This window comes from Selaginella moellendorffii, unplaced genomic scaffold (assembly GCF_000143415.4).
Source record: "Selaginella moellendorffii unplaced genomic scaffold, v1.0 SELMOscaffold_15, whole genome shotgun sequence".
Lineage (NCBI taxonomy): Eukaryota > Viridiplantae > Streptophyta > Lycopodiopsida > Selaginellales > Selaginellaceae > Selaginella > Selaginella moellendorffii.
The window spans coordinates 586,237-604,013 of record NW_003314276.1 but is presented as its reverse complement, the minus strand read 5'-3'; the positions used below and the strand labels follow the sequence as shown (position 1 = coordinate 604,013).

The 17,777-nt window shown below is 53.4% G+C and overlaps 10 protein-coding genes across 16 annotated transcripts; 8 read left to right on the top strand and 2 right to left on the bottom strand.

Annotated features, from left to right (window-relative positions):
- Positions 1-18: 18 nt before the first annotated feature.
- Positions 19-2,546, bottom strand: LOC112346474 (pentatricopeptide repeat-containing protein At4g02750-like). Its single transcript, XM_024675514.1, has 2 exons — positions 2,442-2,546; positions 19-2,298 (listed from the first exon to the last, which is right to left on the bottom strand). Exons 1-2 carry the CDS (start codon positions 2,544-2,546, stop codon positions 19-21), a joined length of 2,385 nt encoding a protein of 794 aa, XP_024531282.1.
- A 114-nt stretch (positions 2,547-2,660) lies between these two features.
- LOC9632938 (probable 2-oxoglutarate-dependent dioxygenase ANS) lies at positions 2,661-3,872 on the top strand. The gene is made up of 3 exons (XM_024675513.1): positions 2,661-2,858; positions 2,945-3,526; positions 3,630-3,872. Exons 1-3 carry the CDS (start codon positions 2,661-2,663, stop codon positions 3,870-3,872), a joined length of 1,023 nt encoding a protein of 340 aa, XP_024531281.1.
- Positions 3,873-3,916: 44 nt separating this feature from the next.
- LOC112346511 lies at positions 3,917-4,718 on the top strand. Its single transcript, XM_024675636.1, has 3 exons — positions 3,917-4,132; positions 4,188-4,447; positions 4,492-4,718. Exons 1-3 carry the CDS (start codon positions 3,955-3,957, stop codon positions 4,627-4,629), a joined length of 576 nt encoding a protein of 191 aa, XP_024531404.1. The 5' UTR covers positions 3,917-3,954; the 3' UTR covers positions 4,630-4,718.
- On the bottom strand, positions 4,611-6,339 carry LOC9632937 (pyridoxal kinase). Of its 2 annotated transcripts, none has more exons than XM_024675634.1 (12): positions 6,144-6,339; positions 5,988-6,081; positions 5,808-5,912; positions 5,670-5,753; positions 5,540-5,613; positions 5,421-5,485; positions 5,308-5,371; positions 5,197-5,256; positions 5,091-5,147; positions 4,988-5,032; positions 4,884-4,937; positions 4,611-4,812 (listed from the first exon to the last, which is right to left on the bottom strand). In XM_024675634.1, exons 1-12 carry the CDS (start codon positions 6,201-6,203, stop codon positions 4,672-4,674), a joined length of 903 nt encoding a protein of 300 aa, XP_024531402.1. In that variant the 5' UTR covers positions 6,204-6,339; the 3' UTR covers positions 4,611-4,671. The 2 variants fall into 2 exon arrangements, with proteins under 2 accessions (XP_024531402.1, XP_024531403.1); XM_024675635.1 differs by having other exon boundaries at positions 4,772-4,812; positions 4,884-4,923; positions 6,144-6,253.
- LOC9633452 (vasohibin-2) lies at positions 6,255-13,010 on the top strand. Of its 6 annotated transcripts, none has more exons than XM_024675632.1 (17): positions 7,875-8,032; positions 8,089-9,280; positions 9,328-9,436; positions 9,502-9,556; positions 9,683-10,270; positions 10,323-10,887; positions 11,123-11,172; positions 11,238-11,361; positions 11,426-11,521; positions 11,575-11,637; positions 11,692-11,751; positions 11,822-11,925; positions 11,977-12,058; positions 12,114-12,194; positions 12,247-12,299; positions 12,349-12,560; positions 12,835-13,010. In XM_024675632.1, exons 6-17 carry the CDS (start codon positions 10,750-10,752, stop codon positions 12,912-12,914), a joined length of 1,143 nt encoding a protein of 380 aa, XP_024531400.1. In that variant the 5' UTR covers positions 7,875-8,032; positions 8,089-9,280; positions 9,328-9,436; positions 9,502-9,556; positions 9,683-10,270; positions 10,323-10,749; the 3' UTR covers positions 12,915-13,010. The 6 variants fall into 6 exon arrangements, 4 of the variants coding, with proteins under 4 accessions (XP_024531400.1, XP_024531401.1, XP_002970819.2 ...); XM_024675633.1 differs by having other exon boundaries at positions 12,349-12,565; XM_002970773.2 differs by having other exon boundaries at positions 12,349-13,008.
- On the top strand, positions 9,987-10,749 carry LOC112346473. The gene is made up of 2 exons (XM_024675512.1): positions 9,987-10,270; positions 10,323-10,749. Exons 1-2 carry the CDS (start codon positions 9,987-9,989, stop codon positions 10,747-10,749), a joined length of 711 nt encoding a protein of 236 aa, XP_024531280.1.
- Positions 13,011-13,061: 51 nt separating the features above from the next.
- Positions 13,062-13,489, top strand: LOC9633451 (peroxidase 70). The gene is made up of 2 exons (XM_024675511.1): positions 13,062-13,229; positions 13,286-13,489. The coding sequence occupies exons 1-2, from the start codon at positions 13,062-13,064 to the stop codon at positions 13,487-13,489; spliced, it is 372 nt and encodes a 123-aa protein (XP_024531279.1).
- Positions 13,490-13,523: 34 nt separating this feature from the next.
- Positions 13,524-14,170, top strand: LOC112346472 (peroxidase 15-like). The gene is made up of 2 exons (XM_024675510.1): positions 13,524-13,699; positions 13,744-14,170. The coding sequence occupies exons 1-2, from the start codon at positions 13,524-13,526 to the stop codon at positions 14,168-14,170; spliced, it is 603 nt and encodes a 200-aa protein (XP_024531278.1).
- LOC9633450 (50S ribosomal protein L13) lies at positions 14,157-15,173 on the top strand. Its single transcript, XM_002970771.2, has 5 exons — positions 14,157-14,223; positions 14,274-14,345; positions 14,397-14,566; positions 14,632-14,743; positions 14,796-15,173. The coding sequence occupies exons 1-5, from the start codon at positions 14,197-14,199 to the stop codon at positions 15,039-15,041; spliced, it is 627 nt and encodes a 208-aa protein (XP_002970817.2). The 5' UTR covers positions 14,157-14,196; the 3' UTR covers positions 15,042-15,173.
- On the top strand, positions 15,069-17,740 carry LOC9633449 (folate-biopterin transporter 1, chloroplastic). Its single transcript, XM_002970770.2, has 9 exons — positions 15,069-15,609; positions 15,658-15,899; positions 15,951-16,015; positions 16,084-16,246; positions 16,301-16,449; positions 16,497-16,766; positions 16,814-16,982; positions 17,049-17,141; positions 17,221-17,740. Exons 1-9 carry the CDS (start codon positions 15,093-15,095, stop codon positions 17,536-17,538), a joined length of 1,986 nt encoding a protein of 661 aa, XP_002970816.2. The 5' UTR covers positions 15,069-15,092; the 3' UTR covers positions 17,539-17,740.
- Positions 17,741-17,777: the final 37 nt, after the last annotated feature.

Sequence of the window (17,777 nt, the reverse complement as noted above, 5' to 3'; positions counted from 1 at the left end):
AAGTCAATGGCTCCAAAGTTAAGCATAAGCATCCAGCTTAACGGTAGCTGCGTCCGTCTTAGAATCATCCTCGACGGCAAACATGCTGGATAAAAGCACGTAGGAAGCTCCATTGCCGGACTCTAGCTGCATTACGCGCTTCGCAGCTCGCTTTCCACGATCTACATCTCCGTGAACTTTGCAAGCTGACAGGAGAATGGCCCAAGCCCAGTCATCAGCCACAAATGGCATCGTTTCAACTAGCTCTTCTGCTTCGTTCAGCCGCTTGGCACGCCCCAGCATGTCTATCATGCAATGGAAATGCTGAATCGTGTGTTTCAATCCATAGCTCTCCAACGCAGCCATAAAATAAAAACGGCCACTGTCCACCATGCCTTTGTGGCTGCAGCCAGTGAGGAGGCAGAGCACCGACACTTCATTGGGCTTCACTCCCTCACAATCCATGTCCTGGAAGATCTCGAAAGCCGAGCAGCAGTGTCCATTGTGAGCATAAACTTCGAGCATAGCCGTCCAGACCACTAGATCCCGTTGCGTGGTGGTATCAAACAACACCTTTGCTTCCACCACCCGGCCATATGACCCATAGGCTGTAATCAAAGCAGTCTTTGCTAGAAGATCCTCCTCGGGCATACTATCCAGTAAACGCTTCGCTTCCACGAGGTATCCAGTCGACCCGAGAGCAGTGATCATCAGGTTCCACGACAGGAGGTTCCACTCGGGCATCTCACTGAAGAGAGCGGCAGCTTCATCGGTATAGCGGTTCTGACCGAATGCAGCGACCATGGCATTCCAGGACACGAGATTGTGCTGCGGCATTTTGGAGAAACCAGTCCAGGCTTCGTCCACTCGACCAGCTTGTCCAAACGCGTGAACCATCGCTGTGAAGGAGACAACGGTGTGCTGGGGCATTGCGTCGAAGGATTCCTTGGCCGCTTCCATGTCGAAGTTGTCGAGGCAGGCCGCCATTCGCGAGTTCCACGACACCAAGTCCCACTGCGGCATACGCTTGAATGTGGACTCGGCGTACTTGAGCTGCTCGTTCTTGCCGTAAGCTGCCACCATTGCGTTCCACGACACGACATCACGCTGCGGCATCGCTTGAAACATGGTCACGGCCTCCCGGACGTGACCATTCTGAGACAAACCCGTGAGCATGGAGTTCCACGTCACCACATCCCGCTCCAGCATCGAGTCGAACATGTCCCGAGCCTTCTGGAGCTGGTTGCTCTGCGAAAAGGCCGCAATTGTGGGGTTCCAGGACCCAACATTCCAGCATGGCATCCTGTCCAGCGTTTGTAGCATCTCCTCGTACTGGCCATTCTGAAAGTAGCCGTGGATCATGGAGTTCCAAGTCGTCACGCTGCGATACGACATCGTCACAAACACCCGGACGGCCTTGTCAAGTTCTCGGCTGTGCACGCATGCCTGGACGATGATGGTCGCAGCCACGATATCCCGCTCCGGCATCCGCTCGAACAGATCCACCGCCTCACGAAGATGCCCGTTGTTTGCATGAGCAACGATAATCGAGTTCCAAGAGGGAGCGTCCCACTGGGGAGATTTCTCAAAGAGAATGCGGCTCTCAACAAGATGCCCGCTCTGGGCATAAGCCTGAAACATAGACGTCCACGAGATAACGTCCCTGTGCTCCATCCTGAAAAACATGCTCCTTGCTGCATCCACCATGCCGTGGTGGGCGTACACCATGAGCATTGCGTTGTACGACACGGCATCTCTCCGCGGCATCGAATCAAAGATGGTGTAGGCACTTTCCAGATCCCCGCTTATGGAATGTGCTGCGAGCATAGTGTTCCAGGTGACCAGGCTCCATGCCGGCATCCGCTCAAACATCTGTGTCGCGGGTTCTAGGAGCTCCTGGGTCTGTGCAAGGATCATGGTGTTCCAGGAGAGAACATCACGCACCGGCATCCACAGAAACGTGCGTGCCGCTCCCTCGAGGTCTCGCTCGCGGGCCAGGATCTTGAGCATGACATTCGAGGAGACGACGTTGTGCTGCGGCATCCGCGAGAAGGCAGCTGCCGAGTCGTGGGCTCGTCCATTCTGCTCGTAGGCCGCGACCAGGATGTTCCAGGAGAAGACGTTTCTGCTGACGATCCCGTCGAAGGCCAGCCTCGCGTCCTGGGCGCTGCCACACTTGGCATACATGTCAACCAGGAGGTTCCCGAGGAACCTGTCCTCCCGGTGCTCGCTTCCCAGGATGTTGGCATGGACGCGCTTGCCCTGCGCGAGGTTCCTGGAGGTGGCACACGCGCCAAGAGCTCGCGCAAACGCAGTCACCTGTGGGTCATCGACCGCTCGCCGTGGTAGCATCCATCAATTCCAGACAAGGTGCGAAATCGTTGGGAACATGGTCAGCACACGGTCAGCTTGACTTTGATTGGTCAAAATGGATTGGATCGGATAGAGATGAGTGAGATCACTTCAAATGCGAGGTTCATATGTGTTTGTGACAGCATGGTCACAGCTCTCGGAATCTCCATGTCAATTTCAACAAACATCCACCTACCAGTTAGTTGCTCCGCCATCTTGGAGAGTTATATCTTGAGCTCTTCGTTTTCCTTCTCAAGTCTCAGACATCTATATGCATTGCGCCACCTTACAATCCCCTGCAGATCGAGAACGCTGGAGCACGCAACGCGATGGAGGAAGGCAGTGGAGACGAGAAAGGGCAGGCGATCCAAGAGCTTCTGAAGAGCTGTCCCAAAACAGTTCCGCAGCGCTTTGTTCAGCCGGATGGCTACGGTCCCAGAGACAGGCGTTGCACCACCTTGGGCCTCGAGATCCCAGTCATTGATATGTTGCACGACAGGAGCACAATGCTGAGGGAGCTCAAAGAGGCATGCCAGGATTGGGGCTTCTTTCAGGTCTGCTATAAAGATTGTGGTTGTGAACTGTGATAATTGACCAAGCTGTGCGCATGCAGGTTGTCAATCACGGAGTTGACATGGAGGTGGTCCGAAACTTGAGGAGGCTGGCGTATGAGTTCTACGTGATGCCGTCTCAAGAGAAGCGGAAGTGGAGGAGGAAGACGGGAGAGAGTGCCGGGTATGGTGCCTTCGGGAAGTCATCCGATGGAACAAGCGATTGGGTCGACACTCTGTGCATGTATCTGTCCCCGGAATCGGCCCGCAATGTGGAAACGGTGTGGCCCGACAAGCCCGAGTTGCTCAGGTCCTTCAAAATGCATGGTGTATTCAAGGTTGACGATTTGCTTGTGCACAGGGTCTACGTGGATGAAGCTGGAAAGCAGATCGGAGAGTACGCACAGAAGCTAGCAGCCGATCTCTCTGAATCACTCGGCTTGCCCCGCGATCACTTCAAGGAAGTTTTGGCGGACAGTGTTGCGAGCCTTCGCCTTAACTTGTATCCCTTGTGCCCCTTTGCTGATCGAGTCCTGGGCGTGGGAGCCCACTCAGACATGGACACCTTCACCATCCTGATCGAGGAGAGCGAAAAGGAAGGCCTCGAGGTGCTCAAGAATGGCTTGTGGCTGCCCGTCAAGCCCGTACGCGACGGTCTCATTGTCAACATCGGCGATGTCACACAGGCAAGCTAGTACACGAAAGATTCATATCTTAGCTTAGCCCTTGTAACTGTGAATGGGTCAGGTGATAAGCAATGGCAAATACAAGAGCCAAGGGCACAGGGCTCTCGTCTTTGAGCACTCGGAGCGCGTCTCTATCGTCGTCAATTATTCTCCTCTTCCCGGCGTGAGCATTTGCCCCGCGCAAGAGCTGCTCAGCTCTAGCCATCCAGCCATGTACAGGCAATCCAGTTACGCGGACTATATAGATTTGTGTCAAGCCGACAAATCGCTGGGCCGGGATCGCGTTGATAGTCTACTGTGTTGATTGAATTGAGTGAAGCTAAATGATAATTCTAGGGATTGACACTTGGCATGTATGCGAGCGTCCAGATGGCAAACGTTTAGTCATGGTGTTTATAAAGTGCTCAAACCACACACACAGGCAAAGAATGGAGCCCAAGAAGAAGGATTTCGAGGGAACGGGCAAGCTGTACGCACCTCAAGAGCAGCTCAAGGACGTTGCTCGTGTCCAAGAATTGGACGAATCGGTGGGGCAAGGATCGCTCTACGCGCCCCCAAAGCGTGGTATGTGTGTTTCCGTGAGACGCTTGTTCCAGCTTTGAGCAGCGCTTCTCACCAGGGACTGCTGTAATTCAAGCCTCCAAGGAGGTGGCGTCGGATGTGAGAGCCGCTCTCGTGCTGATGAGGGACACGGTGATGGAGAAGCTCGCTGTGCTTCCTCTACCTGTGGAAGCTGTGGAGGCGGGGAGGAAGTCCATGGAGAACCTGATCAAGGAGGTGTCTCACACTTACGACAACGCCAAGGGTGCCGTTCAAAAGACCAAGGACCGCATTGCAGAATCGATCATGCCCCCAAATCCTGCAAAAGACGCCAGCCAGGTACGTAAGATTCTGACAACACGATTTGCAAACTCCTGCATCAGGTGGCAGAGGAAGTAGACCATACTGTTTTGGAGAATACCGAAGGCCGTGTCCCTGAAACCCATCACTCAAAGGCCTACGAGAATGTCACTAGTGGTAGTGCCTCAGCGGATGCTGCCAAGATCAAAGCTCGCTTGTAAACTTGTTATTTGCTATAATGCGCTTGCTGTTGCGTGTTCCGGTCATGCTAGAATTTCCGCAACAAATCTGGTTGTAGGTGACTTGATTTCCTCTTGGCTCTGGACTAGCTGCAGCTCCGGCTGCTTTGCCTTCACTTGCACGCCTTCCTCCTTGTAAACAGACAGAGTTTTGTGCAGAACGGCCTGTTGGACAAGCTAATTAGTACGCAGCATTCCCCACAAGGAAAGAACAAAAATAACACCACAAGTCACACCTGGAGGCTCGAGACAGCCAACTCTGCTGCAGTTTCAAGACTATCCGGATATCTCTGCTTTAAAAAATCAGCCAAGGAAAGCACAACGTCGGTCTCAAACTTACATGGCTCCAGCCGAGAAGCAATGAGGTCATCAGGTCCCCCGTCCCCTGCAAAAGTGTAGGGTGATGAAAACCAACGTGCAGAAGCCACTCCAGAAAAGGTTACCGTAAAGTACATGGGAAGTTTCGGTATGGAGATCTGAAACTGTCTGAACGACTCGCCCTGTGAACACAGCATCTCAAAACACTCTCAAAGAGAAGAGACCACGAACCTTCTTATGACTTCCAACAAGCAATAGCTTCTCGTCCGCGTCCATGCTGGTGATCACCACCTGTACACAATCACCGGGTCCGCAAGATAGAAAAGTTCAGAAAAGAAATACCTTTGACGGCCCGGCGCCATGGAGATCTCTGCAGGCTTGCCTCGCATCATGTGTCGTACGTATGCTGTTCAAACAGTTGCGGTTACAACACGAACAATGGACCATCGATGTACCTGCGGCCAGTCAGCCGCTCTGCTTCGAATTGGTTCGGTGTCAGCATAGTTGCTACAGGAACGATCTAAAGTATCTCAAACATGAGAATGCCGCCGGGCACGATAGACCAACAAGTTACCAGATCTCTAAACAGCGGGACTAGCTCAGGAGCGACGTACAGCCTCCCTTCATCACCCATGACAGGATCACAAACTGCATGCATTGCGTGATGAGAAAGATAGTAAGAAAATGGAGGGAAACATACCTACCGTAAACGAGATTGGGATTCACGGACCTCAGCTTCTCGATGACCCTGTGAACGGTTCTCAGGAACGAAGCCGATCCGATGTAGCCTTGAGAAGAGTACGTACGAGTGAGGAGGAGAATGAAGGAGATGAGTTGCTAACCGGTCAAGAGATGCGTGTAAAAGAGCAAGTTATTCGCTTCTAGTCCTTCGATGAGAGCCCAGAGCTGGTCCCCGTCCAAAACTTGGCCGCGCCACACTGGATATCCTGCACCTCTAGAGAGCGCACGCTAAACAAACTGGGAAAAGAAAACGAGAAAAGCGAGGAGCGCATTGCTCTTGCCCGTGTGATTGGAGAACTGTACGGAGTTGATCGGATCAACATCGAATCCCAGGAGCTGCAAGGGAAAGACCGCCGATTTATTTCCAACGTATCCCTGTCTCGAGTAGAGTAAAAGCTCGGGATCACTTGCAATCCAGTGAGATATTGAGCGCTTACATGCACGGTGTGGGATTGGATGCTGAGGACGCGCGCGCCATGTCCCGACAGCGGCGCCATGGGACAAAACAACACTGCTATAAGCCCTAGAAGAGTTTAGGGCTTTTGCTAGTTTATTGGTGTTAGGGCGGGTGTGCCAAGGGAGGGACGACGCTGTCTCGTATGGGCTCATGGCTGACTTGAAGCCCCCGCCGCTATGGAAGGTACTAACACACGTACCAGCCGCTGCTTTGTCTGAATCAGTGGTGATTTTAGGAGCGGAGAATGTAGGTGCCGCCAGCAGCACGCCAAGGAAAGGTTTTCTTTTCTTTTTTCTTGTTTGGTTTCGCGGCCAGCAACTCGGGCATTGGTGTTTGCATTTGCCAGATAGCAGGCGACCCAAGAGCGACCGGGAGCGCACGAGAGCGAGCCATGGATCCGATGCCGAGCTAAACATGGGAGCGTCTCAAAACAACAGCAACGGGGAAGGAGCCCGGAGAAGACGGGAACCAACCGAGGAATCCGCTAGAACTTCGGACCTGAAACAAGGCGCTGATTCTGATGCCGGTGAGAGGCCGCACAAAAGGAGCAAGCGGCAAAGTCCCTCCTCCGATCCACGTAGAAGAAACAACCGGAGCCGAAGCAGGTCTCCCCGAAGGAACAGGTATCTAGCTCGTAGGCTACTGGTCCTGCTCAACTCAAATGCTCCAATGTTGTTGCAGTCGTAGAAGTCGCAGCCGGAGTAGGAGCCCCGTGCCGCACAAGCGTGGCGATCCAAGGGCTAATGTAGAGAGGAACCGACAGATATGCTACGACTATTCCCGAGGAAGCTGCACCAAAGGATCTTCATGCAAGTATATCCACGACGATGGCGAAGGGAGGAGAAATGCCGCGGATTACCATGGAAGAGAGAGAGCTCGCAAGCTTGACGAGGGTCCTAGACTGCAGGAACAAACACACACCTCGATGATGCCAGAGAACGGGCAAGTTAACCATTTGCCTCCACCTTACGGAGGAGGCACCAGCTACATGGGCGTAAATGACTCCCAACAGCAAGTTTGGATACCACCACCAGCAGTAGCAGTGCATCCTCCAGAACAAAACACACTGTACCAGTATCAACTAACGCCCCCGCTGCCGCCGCCGCCATTTATTCCTCCATTTGGCGCTTTTATTCCACCACCGCGGCAACAAGACCATATTACTACATCCATGAGCTTGGGGGAACCTTTGATGGAGGCTATAAGTCCCGATATGCCCGGTGCAAAACATGATGAGGGGCATCAAGACGCGAGTGGCGCAAAGATGCCTGAGCCTGAGATGGACAAGGATTCCCCACAGATTGCAGAAAGCGCTGACGAGCCTGATGCAGACCTGGACGCTGAGGCAGATGAAAAGAGCGGCCAAAAGAAGACTAAGAAGAAGAAGGCCAAAGACAGTAAAGCCGCAATGCTAGTGAGGGTAGCGGTGACTGAGTGTGTCAAAGACTGTCTCCAACCCAGGTGGAAGGAAGGAAAAATGAGCAAAGACGTATACAAGACTATTGCAAAGAAGGCTGTGGACAAGGTGGTAGGTACTTTGGAAGGTAATCACATTCCAAAGACTCCTGAGAAAGTCGATCATTTCATCGAATTTTCTCGTCCAAAAATCTCCAAACTTGTTCAGGTAATCAATGCTACATCGCTGTCTGAAGCTTATGTGGTGTTCTTTTGTCTTTCGATCAGGGATATGTGGACAAGTATCTCAAACCGGCATAGTGTCTACAGATTCTGAGAAGCTAAGTTTGCTTGTACGTATCGGTTGAGTGACGATAGATTTATTTCTGTACATGCTTATTTTGTGTTGATTAATGTTTCTCTCTTCCTTGTTCTACCTCGAGCATTTCTAGTGGTGCCATACGGTGTAACCAGGTAGGCCGACTTTCTGATTTGCCTTGCACCTGGAAACATGTGTATGTTTCATGTAGCCTACACCCACGTACACTTCACCGTCTGACGCTCCGCATTCATCAGTACTCATTCTGACTTTGAGCGGCCTGTGAACTGGTCCCTTAAAGATTTGCTTTTTGGTTGCCGCCACAGACCTGGGTCTTCCTCTTGGTGACGAGTAAACCATAGCACTACATGCGTCTTCTTCCGAAGACGATCCAGATAATGGACAAGGTGGTGGCTCAAACTCTGGGCTGTCGAGAAAGTCTTGGAACTTGTCGTCAATCTCCCGTTGCCGATCACAGTCACTGTCCTCGTATGATCGACCCAGGCAGCAGCTTGAAAGTGGGATTGGAGAACGCTTTCCTGACGATAGGCAGCATGGAGGTGACATTCTATAGCAGGGTGATCCTCTTCTACTGGATGTCTGGCTCGATCTCCGGCTTCGAGCAGATGTTAAAGGCGATATTGAATACGAGACTCCTGGCCTTCTGGGATTTGGACTTCTCCGCCTAGGACTGCATCGAGGGCTGGACTTGGTGCTGGGAGTGGCAGGATATGATATACCAGGTTGACGCGGGTTGAGCCCGGCGCTTGCACAGCTTCTAGGACTTTCAAGGTGGTGGTAACAAGGGGAAGTTGAGAGCCGCACCTCAATGTCGTGTTCTAGGGGTGGCGGACTTTTTGGATTGTGTTGGAGATGCTGGTGCAGACGATCTCGATCGTGGTGAGCCTGTTGCTGGTGGTGTTCCATAGGAGATTTAGAAGAAGGCATACCGTCTTCCAACCAGCGGAGTATCTCGCGAAGGGCAACACTCGACTGCTTCACAGAGCTCCTTCGTTGTGACGATGACGATGCGGCAGAAGTGAAGCTCTCCATCGAAGCAGCTCGGCTGAATCTTCTTGGCTGGCACACCATGAACGCAAACTGGCCTTGCCTGGTGAAACCGGCCGATCCAGAAAGCCAGGCTTCTCCCTCCGTGGAGAACTTGACGATCGAGTCTCCTTCCATGGTTACCCGCCCCTCGCCAACTTTCAAGTTCCTCGAAGTCGACGGCTTGCTCCCTTGAGGTGCACCCAGGATGTACACCTTGGCATCGACTCCTATTGGGCCTCTACCTTGGCTGAGTTCTATGTTGAGTGGAACTACTGGAGAGACGTCGTCACAGGCAATAGCCGTAATGTCAAGTGCAGGATTGGTGATAAAAAATCTGCAAAGCAAGCACAGAGGTGAGTGATTTTGGATTTTGGATTTTGCTTCCTTACTTGCTTGGCAGGAGCTTTTGTTTCAAGGTGGTTTGCGTGGGACAGCAACCCATGGCGGGGTAGCTGAGGGCCATCTCGCCTTCTTTGGCACTGCTGACGCTGGGTATGGTTCCATGGCTGGTGAGTATGACATTCTTTCGTATAATGACTCCAATTCCTTCGCCATCTTCGGTCCCGTTGTTCAGGTGGCTCAGCAGAACAATGGACGGCTTTTTTGTTGCGACTACACCCTTCACAGAGGTATCGGGCTGCACAACATCTTTGCCTTTCTTAGTGTGCTTCTTGTCGTGCTTGTCGCATTTGTCTGGAGTCTGTTTTCCACCCTGGTTCTGCTCTTCGTTTCGACCGCCCTCGTCCTTTTTGCAGGAGGAGGATGGCGCGAAGCAACACAAGTTACGCAGTTTTAGCCTTTGTTTCTTGGAGAAGATTTTGATCCCCTTGGGCAGCAGCTTCATGCGCATCGTGATCGGTGTGTCATTTGCTGGAGTCCCTGGTCTGGTCTTTCTTTTTGTTTCTACGATGGTGCGACTCTTGGATCAGGTGCCATATCACACCACCTCTAACCGCCAGCCGCCGAGGGACGATTCAGGTGGCTCCAGCGCAGCAACGGTGACGGTTAGGCTTCGCGTTCACGTGAGGCCGAGCGCCTCCCATTCGGTTGTGCTTGCGGATGGACACACTGAACAAGCTGTGCTGTGTGGTTCCGCCGGCTTCCGCCGGAGAGATCGTGGCACCCTCACCGATCAACGAAGACGAAGTCAAGAAGAGCTTGATCGCTAGGGGGAGTTCCGTGGTTAGCGTCGACAGCAGCGATGGGTTTGGGATTATCATCAGCAAGGATGTCATCTTGACAACCAGTTCTACGTTTCCGGATCCAGCGGCTGCGGAAGGTGCAACCGTCAACGTCCGTACTCCTCCAGCCGCGTCGCTCGAGCTCAAGTTGTGGCCTCAGAGGTGCGATGCCGTTCGAATTCATAAATGGGAAGATGATGATCTTTGTTTGCAGATTCTTCGTGACCAACAGGGACTTGGACCTGACACTCGTCGCTTGCGACCCCATCACGACATCAGACGTGTCGCCGCTCATGTCCGACGCCTCCAAGATCTCTAGGCAATCACTGGAGGCGGGCTCTAAGGTGTACATTCTGGGGTATCCCAGGGGGAGCAAGATGGGCTCCAAGTCCAGTGCAGCGCTCGGAGAGGGGAGAGTGACGGTGAAGGAGGACAAGTTCTTGAGGATCCAGACGGATGGCCTGGTCTGGGCATCCGGCTCCGCCGGTTTCAACGAGCAGGGCCAGCTCGCGTTCGTGATTTGCAATCCCCACCAGTCCTTCGCAGCGGGGTCGTCATCGATTCACGGAGAAGAGCGGAGGGACGACAAGCAATCGGGTGTTTCCATCGGGGACGTTTGCTCGCGGCTCATTCAAGTTTGAATGGGAATATGCTCCGGGGATCTATATCTGGTTGAGTCAGCAAGCATCAAGCGTCATCTGTTACGCGCAAGCGTGACACGTGGCCCCAGCCACTTATCCCACGGCTGTCCTCGTCTGTGGAGTGCCGGCGCCCAAGAGGTTCCTCTCTCCCGCTCTCTCTGGTCTAGTCCGGGCTATGGTGTAGATAACGGAAGTAAGCAAGAAGGGGTCCTCCATTTGTGTCGATATCGGCTGCTCGGCTGGTTCATTGGAAATGCGGCCGTGGTTTGGAGTATGCTCTATAGAGATGCTGTCGTGGATGAGTTTTCGATGCGTTTGCCCTCGTTGTTGCTACTCCTCATGATAGTGACTCAAGCAAAGTGCCTGCTTTCAGGGATGGGACACCTCAGACTGTAGTTGCCAAAGGTTTCGAGGAATGGACAGGTGCCGAACTCTCATCTCAAGTATACCGTATTTCGGACTAGCTAAAGTGCGCTTTTTTCTCTCAGCATGGAAGCCGCGATTGCAGCTGGAGTTGGCGCTCATCCTTCGGCAACAGCAGCTAAGAGGCCTCAGCTCCCCAATAATTTCTTCAAGTTTCCTGCTCCAGCGCGTCTCAAAGCGATCCAGCACGTAAGTGTTTGAATTTTGTCATGCGAGGACGAATACGGATGGATGCCTGATGTTCGGATTGCAGTACATAAATTCGTTTGAGTACAAGCAAACACCGACAACCAGCTTCAACTCTCACAAGTTCAGACCACTGTCACGCATCATGGACACTGCGAAGATGGTAAGCAACTACATCGTTCTCATGGGTATGCTTCTCGCGTGTATGTTTCTCAGATGATCTATTCACCACAACCGATCAAGTGCGTGGAAGCAGTTTTTCTCGCGCTGTATCTCACAGTAAGGTTCTTGTGCCAGGTGCAACTCAGACAGCTTTTCCTTACTCGTGCGCAGGCAGGCATGCAGGATGTTGAGCGCATCCCTTTGAGTTTCAAGACACAAGAGGACGACAAGGTGCCATACAAAATGCTTCTCTCTTCCGTGGATCCGATAGACTGATGGTCGAATGTATACTAAAGTACAGGTGCACCAACATATAGTCTTACTGGTTCGCTACGGGGACAAGTATGGCGCCTTTGGGATAAGCCGGCGGACGGACCTCATGAACAAGGAGTTCGACTACGACAAGTAAGGATGCTCAATATCGCTCTCCCTCAAACACTGGCTTTTAGCTTACAGTATATCGAGCATTGTCGAGAACTACAAGCGAGCATACGAGAACCACATGCACACTGTGCTCAAGATACGCATTGGCCTTCCGGTACACACACTCTGCTCGTTGTCTAAGGCTTGCGATCTGTTTCGCGTCGGTGCAGGTGGAGCACAACGTTGAGTCTTACAATTTCATCTGCTGGCGATATTTGACGATCGCCCCTTGCACGCAGCACTGGGAACAAGTTTGTTTTCTAGCTTAGGAAACTTCATAACTCCATGAGTTGTTTTGTGCAGTGCTGCGACGAGATGGACAGACACGTCCAGCAGGGCAAGAAGCTGTGGGAGAAGTAAGCCATCTGTCTATCTTGTTCAAGGCTACATTTTCCTAGCTTTTAGGTGGTTGATCGAGGGACAAGGCGGAGCTGCCAAGACATCTGCTTTCAGGCAGTGCCAGAAGAAAGAGGACGATCCAAGGGCGAGGCCATCGAGTGTTTCCGCAGCGCTGGTGACAAAGCAGGTGACGACGGCTGCTACAGCCAAGGATTCAAGGCGGCCAGGGTCGCGCTCGAGAACTTTCAGGCTCGCAAGGGCCGAGGCGAGCGGCACTGGTAAGGTGATTGTTAGCAAGAGAGAAGGTAAAGTGTCAAGAGGCTGGAGTCGTCGAGCTAGGCTGGTAAAAGGCAGGAAGTCGAGCACGAAAAAGTTTGCATTGAAAGGTCGCACCATCGAGCTTGAGGTTGTGTCCACCAGGATCTGCGAGGCAGTCCCGTGCAGGTGTAAAGTTCAAATTACTGTGCTCAAGTAGAAGAGAGTGAGAGTTTGTTGTGTTTCTAGCCAGAAAAGAGTTGCTCATACTATTGAATGGTCTTTTGTGCTGCACAGTTACAGAGACGAGCAACACCACAACAGCCAGAGTAGGCTTTTGTGACATACCTTCGATTAGATATTTCAGTGAGGACTAGAAGGGTGGAAGGACAGAGAATGCGCAAGCAAATTTGTTCCTTTGCCCGGTTTGTAAAACTGGTTTGGTTGAAAATAACTGCTATAAATCATTTCTCCATCGTTTTAGCTCTGCCACTTCTCGCATGAAGCTCTTTGCGATTACTGTCATGGCTGCTTTGCAATGCGCTAGTCTTGCACTGAGCCCCGACTTCTATAGCGAGTCCTGCCCGGAAGCTCGGGCCACGGTCCTCGGTGTGTTGAAGAAAGCCTTGAAGCGAGACAAGAGGATGGCGGCATCGTTGCTTCGTCTCCACTTCCACGACTGCTTCGTCAACGTAAGTAGTGTCCCTGGCATTGTGATGAATCATCCACACAACCTCTTGTGCGGCAGGGCTGCGACGGCTCCGTGTTGCTGGATGACTTTCCGGGCTTCACTGGAGAGAAGACGGCACTCCCAAACGCAAACTCGCTGCGCGGATTCGAGGTTGTGGATGAGATGAAAGCGGCGCTGGAGAGGAACTGCCCGGGCGTTGTGTCGTGCGCGGACATCCTCGCACTCGCTGCTCAGCTCTCCGTTGAGATGGTAACTGTATAGCGTTGTTCTTCCAAGCTCACGGGTGGTAAAAGCGATGGATGCAGAGGGGCGGGCCGAGATGGAGTGTGGAGGTGGGAAGAAGGGACGCGTTGAGCGCGAGCCGCATCACCGCAAACAACGACATCCCCCCGCCAACGTCCAACGTCTCGACGCTGGTGTCCCTGTTCCAGAAGCAAGGGCTGTCGGTCCAAGACATGGTGATCCTCTCAGGTTCGTGAGCCCTTCCAAGGTGTAACTTGTGACGACGCTCCCAGTCTGGCAGGTAGCCACACACTGGGGCTGGCACGCTGCACCACCTTCAAGCCCCGGATCTACAACCACACGGGAACGCTGCGTGCCGACCCCGAGTTCGGCAGGGAGCTGCTGGTACGCTCCCGAATCCACTGCCCGCGCTTTGGCCACGGCAACCAGACGCTGGCGCTCGACTACCAGTCCCCGCATCGCTTCGACAACTACTACTTCCGCAACCTCCTGGCGCGCAAGGCCCTCCTCAACTCGGACCAGGTGCTCACGTACCAGTCGCCGCTCACCCGCGCGCTCGTCACCAAGTACGCCTACGACCAGCCCACCTTCTTCGCGCATTTCGCCGCGTCCATGCTCCGGATGGGAGGCATCAGGCCGCTCACGGGCGCCGCCGGGCAGGTCCGGCGGAGCTGCCGCGCGATCAACAGGGTGCGCTAGGGTTTTGCTAGGGCTTTAGCGAGGGGATGGCTGCAGCCGCTGCGGCCTGGCGGGTAAGCGCTGATTGGAAAACGCGAGCAGCAATGCGGTGGGCTTGTGGCAGAAACTGCGGGCGGGGCTGATTCCCCAGGTGACCGAAGGCCGGAGGTGGCTCTTGATCGATGCCAAGAAAGAGGTTTTGGTCTCGTCTCTCGTCTCTCTGGCATGGCTTGATCAGGGCTTGCAGGTGTTAGGGAGGCTGGCGAGCAAGCTGGCCATTGTGCTCATGGGCAAGGACAAGCCAACCTACAGCCCCAACAAGGACGAGGGAGATATCTGCGTGGTGATCAATGCCAAGCACATCACCTACACCGGCGGCTGGAAGCTCAAGAACAAGGTCTACTACTGGCACACCGGGTAACGCTGCTGCCCGCCTTGGCATCCGTATAGTCTTTTTTTCTTTTTGTCTTCCCTTGTGGCAGCTACATTGGGCACCTCAAGCAGATAAAGCTCAACCACATGATCGAGAGGGATCCCACGCTGCCGCTGCGCAAGGCCGTCTTCCGGATGATGCCGCGCAACAGGCTGCACCGAGTAAGGACTGTTGTTGCACCCGCTCAGAGTGTGATTGGTTGCTTTGCTGCAGAGGCGGATGCTCAAGCTGAGGGTGTTTGCGGACGAGAGGCATCCGTTTGATGACAAGCCCCTGGTTCCGTGGACCATGCCGCCGCGCAACATCCGCAAGCCCAGGATCTACGTGCCCCGTAGCATCAAGTTGGCCCGCCGGAAGCTTGCCGAGAGGGAAGCTGCTGCCGCTGCTGCTGCTGCTGCTGCTGCGGAGAGTGAGGGCGATGGCGGAACCGCAAAAGAAGGTGTGGACAGACCTCAGTGAAGATGCTACTGAAAAGAAGTTGTGCATGTAAACGAAGGCCCGAGTTGATGGATGCTCAAGCCCGTGTGTTTGATGCTCCAGAAAAGCTATCGTTTTGGCCGCCTTGTCGTTGGCAGCCTGCACCGTGTCCAATCCAATCTCGCTGCAAGCCACCCTTGCGAAGCGGCTGTCCTCTTCCAGCAACTTCTCCGACGCTTTGCCTCGCTCCAGCCCCTCCGCAATGCCCTACCTCCGCTGCCCGCTCGGCCTTGTCCACCGCGCTTCCCATGTCCGGCCCCTCGGCCTTGGCCACCTCTGGTTGGCGGTTATTTAGGTTGTGTTTTTAAAAGGAAGAACAGCCCTGGCTCGATTCCTGGGCGCATAAAACGCGAAAACGCAAGGTGTTGGCGCGCTATGGCAGCCGTGGTAGCCACGCCCAGCTACTGCTCTAGGGTTAGGGTTGAGAGGCCATGGCGGAGAGTGCGAGCTAGGCCGGCAAGAGTACAGCGGGTCATCGTATGTGCAGCCAGGAGAATGGAGCAAGATCATCACAAGCATCGGACCATCGAAATGCAACACGTCAACGGTGGTACGTGTGTGTGTGCTTCTTTGTTTACACTCCAATCTTTGTCCCCAGAGGAGGAAGGCAACCACGCTTCCATTCCCGAGCAGCCGCCAGCCATGAGCTCCTTAGGAAGCGAAATCAGGCGCTGGAGCGCTCTTGTCAAGACCAAGGCGTCGCAGCACATTCTAGGAGTGGAATTCTCTCCAGACATAGTTGCCATAACCATGGTCTACTTTGTCCAAGGCATTCTCGGACTTTCCAGGCTTGCTGTCAGTTTCTTCCTCAAGGATGATCTTCATCTCGATCCAGCAGAGGTTAGTCCGCCAGTCCTGTTTCCTTTTCGTTAACCTCGCCTCGTTGATCAGACAGCTATTCTATCTGGATTCTCTGCTTTCCCGTGGCTCGTCAAGCCTCTCTATGGCTTTATAAGGTTTGCGGGATCCATCATCGCACCAGCTTCGCTTCAGTACTAATTCTTTCAGTGCTTCCTCGTGCCAGCGACGGGCTCCCTCTGTTTGGTTACAGGCGGCGATCATATCTTGTACTTTGCGGACTTCTTGGAGCGGTTTCGTGGGGATCGTTGTCCGCGCTTGTAACCGATAAGTATGGTGCCGTGGCCATGATTTTCCTTAGTTCTCTATCCGTGGCTTTCTCAGATGTTGTAAGTAGCGCCTCAGATGTTGTAAGGAGAAGAACTAACTATGCTAATTTGAAGGTGGTCGACTCAATGGTTGTTGAGAGGGCACGGGGTGAATCGCAAGATACGTCTGGATCGCTTCAGTCGCTCTGCTGGGGATCTTCGGCAGCTGGGGGCATTATCAGTGCATACTTCAGTGGCTATTTTGTTCAGACTTATGGTGTGAGGTACGGTTAAGCATGCTTCACGTTCCAGTCTGATCCCGAAGAGGCAGGTTTGTTTTCGGCGTCACATCTCTTCTTCCACTTATCACGTCAGCCGTTGCCGGGCTTGTACAGGAAGAGCCGGCTTGGAATATCCAAACGTCCGGTACCGCTGACGATCTCAGAGTGGACTTTCGATCAGATGGTGTCTTCCAATCCGCGAAGAAGCAAAGCTTACGTTTGTGGAGGACTGTTCGGGAGCCAACAATCTTTCTCCCCACGCTGTTTATATTTCTGTGGCAGGCCACCCCATCTTCCGACACCGCCATGTTCTACTTCACGTAAGCTGCTTGTGTTGCTCGACTAGTTTAACCAATGTGTTTTGCAGAACAAACAAGCTGGGTTTTGGACCGGAGTTCCTTGGGCGGGTGCGGCTCATAACTGCGATGGCTTCTCTTGCTGGAGTGGGCGTATACAACAGCTTGCTGAAGCATGTGCCTCTCAGGAGAATGTTCTTTTGGACCACGCTACTGGGGGTTGGATTGGGTTGCACGCAGGTGATAACTAGAAATCTAGATTTGCGTTTTCAATTCACGGATGATGACGGACGTGCACGCCTGCAGTTGATGCTTGTCAACGGTTGGAATCGCAGTTTGGGCATTAGCGATGAATGGTTTTCCATGGGGGACTCGTTAGTGCTCACCGTCCTTGGCCAGGTGCATAATAAATACATACAGTTGTATGTGTGCCAGCCGAGGGAAAGAGCTAACTCTTTGTGTGTTGGTTGTACCACAGGTTTCTTTCATGCCAGTCTTGGTTCTGGCAGCCAAGTTATGCCCGCCAGGTGTAGAAGCCACGCTGTTTGCAACGCTCATGTCTATCAGCAATGGCGCGGGGGTGCTTGGGGGGCTCATGGGTGCGGGCTTGACACAGTTATTGGGCGTGTCAAGCCACAATTTTGACAATCTGGCCGTGTTAGTACTGGTGACCAACCTGTCGTCGCTACTTCCGCTGCCATTCCTGGGGCTGCTTCCGCCCGAGAGCCAGCTGCAAGACGCAGTGGACAGGGCCGAGAAGGCTTTGAATGACATGGAGGAGGCCAAGCGCGAGTAGGCAGGCGAAGGGCCTGGCGGTGTTGATGACGGATGCGATGGATGGCTGGGACTTTATAAAGGGAGGTAAAAAACAAAGGCCAGCCGTTTTGGCGAGTTGAGTGAGTGAGAGGCATTGCGCAAAGCAAGCCAGACGACTTGTTGACATGGGCGGCCTGGTCAACAGTGGGGGTCAATGCACTATAAAACCTGGGTGTCAGGAATCTCTCGTGCGGTGTGATCTTTTCTCCAAGTCAACGT